The sequence below is a fragment of the Bos mutus genome, chromosome X (genome assembly GCF_027580195.1).
Source record: "Bos mutus isolate GX-2022 chromosome X, NWIPB_WYAK_1.1, whole genome shotgun sequence".
In the NCBI taxonomy this organism is placed as follows: domain Eukaryota; kingdom Metazoa; phylum Chordata; class Mammalia; order Artiodactyla; family Bovidae; genus Bos; species Bos mutus.
The window spans coordinates 92,785,133-92,789,505 of record NC_091646.1 but is presented as its reverse complement, the minus strand read 5'-3'; the positions used below and the strand labels follow the sequence as shown (position 1 = coordinate 92,789,505).

General features: G+C 53.9%; 1 protein-coding gene across 1 annotated transcript; it reads left to right on the top strand.

Moving 5' to 3' along the window:
* Window positions 1-1,261: 1,261 nt before the first annotated feature.
* Window positions 1,262-3,713, top strand: MID1IP1 (MID1 interacting protein 1). Its single transcript, XM_005889425.3, has 2 exons — window positions 1,262-1,637; window positions 1,928-3,713. Exon 2 carries the CDS (start codon window positions 2,189-2,191, stop codon window positions 2,735-2,737), a length of 549 nt encoding a protein of 182 aa, XP_005889487.2. The 5' UTR covers window positions 1,262-1,637; window positions 1,928-2,188; the 3' UTR covers window positions 2,738-3,713.
* The last annotated feature ends 660 nt before the right edge of the window (window positions 3,714-4,373 follow it).

Below are 4,373 nucleotides of genomic sequence, written 5' to 3'. Positions count from 1 at the left end.
AAAAAACAAGGGCTATGGTCTGGCAGAACTAATAAGCCCTGGGAGGGGGGCTCCCCGGGCTGGGCTCTGTCTCGTCTGTCCCACCCTTGTAGCACTAAGTCAGATTTTCATTCAAAAGACAATTAGGAAGATGGTTTGCCGTGGGAAAAAATTAAATATAGATTATTGAAGTGAAAGAGAGGGGAAAAAATAAACTTATTTTGTGCTTCTCCCTTTTGGCACTTTTGTCCTGTGAAAAAACAGTACTAAAAGCACCCTTAAAAGGTTTTAGAGAAAAGAGATTAAAAATTAGAAACTTGAGTCTTCTTGGATTATCTGTAGGACTGTTGGAAAACACTGTTGGATGAAGGACATGGCATAGGAAATGAGATGGGAAAAAAAAACTGAAAACGGGCTATGGTTTAGAGTCTCAAACTGAAATTTAAGGTGCAAGACTGAAAAGTTAAATCCAGCAATTTGGTACATAGTTTTAGGCCCTATTGAATGACCTTGCGTTTTAAGAACTATTTTTGGAAAGGAACATTTCAAACTCCCTCCTAAAAAAAAATACTGGACACCTCCCCCACTTTTCTGTTAAATGATGAAAGACACCCGGCACGACCCTACCTACTGTCACTCTCTCCTGGCCCTTTGGCAGCCAAAAGGCCACGGATCTCTGAGTAGCGGGATTTGGGCAAAAGTCAGGAATTTGGCTACTTCCCATCGCCACATCTGATCTCCTGGAAGACTGTGCAGATACAAAGATGGGTCGCTCTTCATCCCTTGGCAACGGATGTTACTGGAAATATTGCGAAAGACCCAGCCAGGAGGGAGGCAAAAGCCTCTGAGGCTCTTCTCCCCGCCCCCGCAGTAGGCCAAAGCCAGGGCCGTGGCGGGAGCACCACACGTCCACGTGCAGCCGGCATGCCCCGTCACCCTTCTTTCACCCTTCTTACGTAAGAGTCTCGGGATGGAGTTGCTGCTACTGCGGGTCCCTTTTCCCCGACGGCTATTAATAAACCAGATTGGTAGTTTCCGGGCCACTGCCAGCATAGATGCGCTGTTGGGGTGGGGGGTGCTCACTTTACGACCAGGGCACCAGCAATTCGGTTTTCCCACCCCCGGAACATGAGCAAGGCCCACCCATCCCCCGCACTCCAGCCCGCCCACTGGCCGCAGGGAACGGCGGCGCCTCCTTTACCCACACAGCGCCTGACCCTCCCCCCCAAACTGGCCTGCTCTGCACTCGGCGCTGGCGGGTGCGGCTGGCTGCTCCATCTCTCCTCTGCCCTGCCCTGCCACGGCGCCCTCCCTCCGCCCGGGTATCAGGCGAGAGGCGGGGCTGGCCCAGCACGCCCCGCCCCCGCTGTAGAAAGGGCCCAGAGAGTGTTACTCCCGGTCATCCTCAGCTTGGGCCTTTTATCTCGGCGCTGCCGTGGAGGCGGGAGGAGGAGACACAGGGGGTGGCCCTGAGCGTCGGCGACACCTTTCCGGGGCTCTATAAATTGAGCACCTGGGATGGGTAGGGGGCCCACGCCACCACCACCGCCCGCAAACACAGTTCGGCCACTGACCGCCGCAGCAGCCGCAGGCAGCAGCCGCCGGGAGCGGGAACACTGAGCTACCCAGCAGCAGGGGATCTCGAGGCGCCGGAGGAAGTGCGTGCCCCCTTCCCATTTCTGCCGGGTCTTCGGGGGTGCTTGGACTCCGGCTTTGAGGAGGGAGACTGGAGTGGGGAGCCCACTTTCTTTCTCTCAGAGGCACTGGGTGCGCTAGGAGGTGGGACCGCCTGATTGCTGGGAGCCACCCGGGCGCCGTCCCAGAGAAGCAGTAACCCAGGGAATGGGGGGGTGGGGTGGGGGAGGGGAGGGGCGGTGCGCGCAGGCGAGGGTACCGGGTACCCTAGCTGGGTGAATAATCTTCTCTTTCGTCCCCGTCTTCCAAGCAGGCAAGGGCTCGACCCAGGGACCACGAGCTGATATCGCAAGCTTCCGGACACCAAAGCCAGAAGTCGCGCATCCCGCAGGGCCGGGCTGCGATCAAGACGAGAGTTGGAGAGGGCAGAGGAGGAGCCGGGAATCCCGCCGCACCGGCAGTAGCCAGGCTCCCGGCGCCGGCCTCTCAGAGCGCGTGAAGGCGGGCAGCCCCTCGCCCTAGCCGGCCATCCCGTGCCCCTGCGCCCCTGTGCTTCGGCGCCCACGCGGCCACCATGATGCAAATTTGCGACACCTACAACCAGAAGCACTCGCTCTTTAACGCCATGAATCGCTTCATCGGCGCCGTGAATAACATGGACCAGACGGTGATGGTGCCCAGTCTGCTGCGTGACGTGCCACTGGCCGAGCCCGAGCTGGACAACGACGTCGGCGTGGAGGTAGGCGGCAGTGGCGGCTGCATGGAGGAGCGCACGCCTCCGGCCCCTAGCCCGGGCAGCGCCAATGGCAGCTTTTTCGCGCCCTCCCGGGACATGTACAGCCACTACGTGCTGCTCAAGTCCATCCGCAACGACATCGAGTGGGGGGTCCTGCACCAGCCGCCGGCGGCAGGGAGCGAGGAGGGGAGCGCCTGGAAGTCCAAGGACATCCTGGTGGACCTGAGCAACCTGGAGGGCGCGGACACCGGCGAGGAGGACCTGGAACAGCAGTTCCACTACCACCTGCGAGGGCTGCACACTGTGCTCTCCAAACTCACGCGCAAAGCCAACATCCTCACTAACAGATACAAGCAGGAGATCGGCTTCAGCAATTGGGGGCACTGAGGCGGCTCGCCCGCGGCTGTCCCGCACCCTTCCTGGCCCCATATCTCACCCTCTCTCTTTCCTTAAAGCTATTTTCTTTCTGGCTGTAGGGCGCGATGGGCGGACTGCAAAGTTGGGGGGCTGCGTACATAATGGGGGCGCAGCAGGGTAGCATGGAGGAAGGGGCTTCTTTGGCGAGAGCAGAGAGGAAAGTGGTGGCCAAAGAGGTGGGATAGTGCTCAAGGACTTCCTTCTCTCCCCCGGCGGGGTCGGGCGGAGGTGGGGGAATGAGGGGGCTGTGTTCTACTTTGGTGGGAATGGGCCTGAGTTGACGCCCTGCATTCAGTCTGTGCCTTTCCTGGAGTTTCTTTTCTTTCCGGAGGAGAAGGCCCGAGAATAGGCCATTCCGGGGCGCGGCGCTGGGTTGCCACACTTGGGAGCGCTGCCCGGAGCTGGGCGCTGGGGAAGGCTGGGCGGGTGCGCAGCCTCCCGCCGCCCTGCCGTTGGGCTGGTGGAGGCCACAGTGTTGCTAAGGTTGCATCAGTTTTCCTGTTTGCACTATTTCTTTTTGTAACAGTTGCCCCGTACTAAGTATTTCGAATCTCCTCCTTGCTCTGAAACTTCGGCGATTCCATTGTGATAAGCGCACAAACAGCACTGTGTCGGTAACCGGTACTAGTTTATTAATGATTTTCTGTTACACTGTATAGTTGTCCTGTGGCACCTCTATCCCATCCCTTTCATGTCACCCCCACCCCAGTATGTGTAAGCTGGCACGGTGCCAGCTTGTACGAAGCTTGCCACTTGGTGAAAATAATAACATTATTATGAGAAAGTGGACTTACCCGAGATGGAACCAACTGACATTCTATCCATGTTGTACATAGAATGATGAAGGGTTCCACTGTTGTTATATGTCTTAAATTTATTTAAAACTTTTTTAATCCAGATGTAGACTATATTCTAAAAAATAAAAAAAGCAAATGTGTTAACGAAACTTGACAAAAGTTTGTTGCTTTCTAATCTGCCAATGAATGGCTTAGTCATTAAATAAAAATAAACTTTTTTTTTTTAGCAAAAGCTAATTTTATTTTTCTCTGGTATTTCAAAGTGGTAGATAATCACCTTTGTAAGTATTCAGATTTGTTTGGGAAGAAACTACCAACAAGATTTACTTCCAAGCTTTTTCTTTCTAACTCAATACCAAGGTAAGTCTCAACAAAAAGTTCATAAATACTCAGAGTATTTATGGGAAGTTACATATATTAGAGTTTTCAACCAACTTGACTAGCTTATCAGAGTGCTTAGTTAACATTTTGAATTTTTCAAGAGGCTCAAGCACACATGCATTTTGAGGCCTAGAAACCTATCTTAAAGGCAGAAATTTCACTTGGCTACTGAGAGGTAAAAATTGGAAGAAAAACCCTAGCTAATACTAGTGCACACACCTTGCAGGTCTTGTATTTACAAGTCTTCTATGTTAATCTTAGGAGAGACTTAAATGTGTTATAACACTCGCTGTGGCCTCTTAGACTATTCCAGTGAAGTGCTAAGCTTTGGGAAGCAGTGTCCAGCAATGCTTCCAGTTTTCCAGGGAGACAGTCTGCGGCTGTGGACAGCAGATCTGAGCAAGACTGCAGCAGGGCCCTTCCGAACA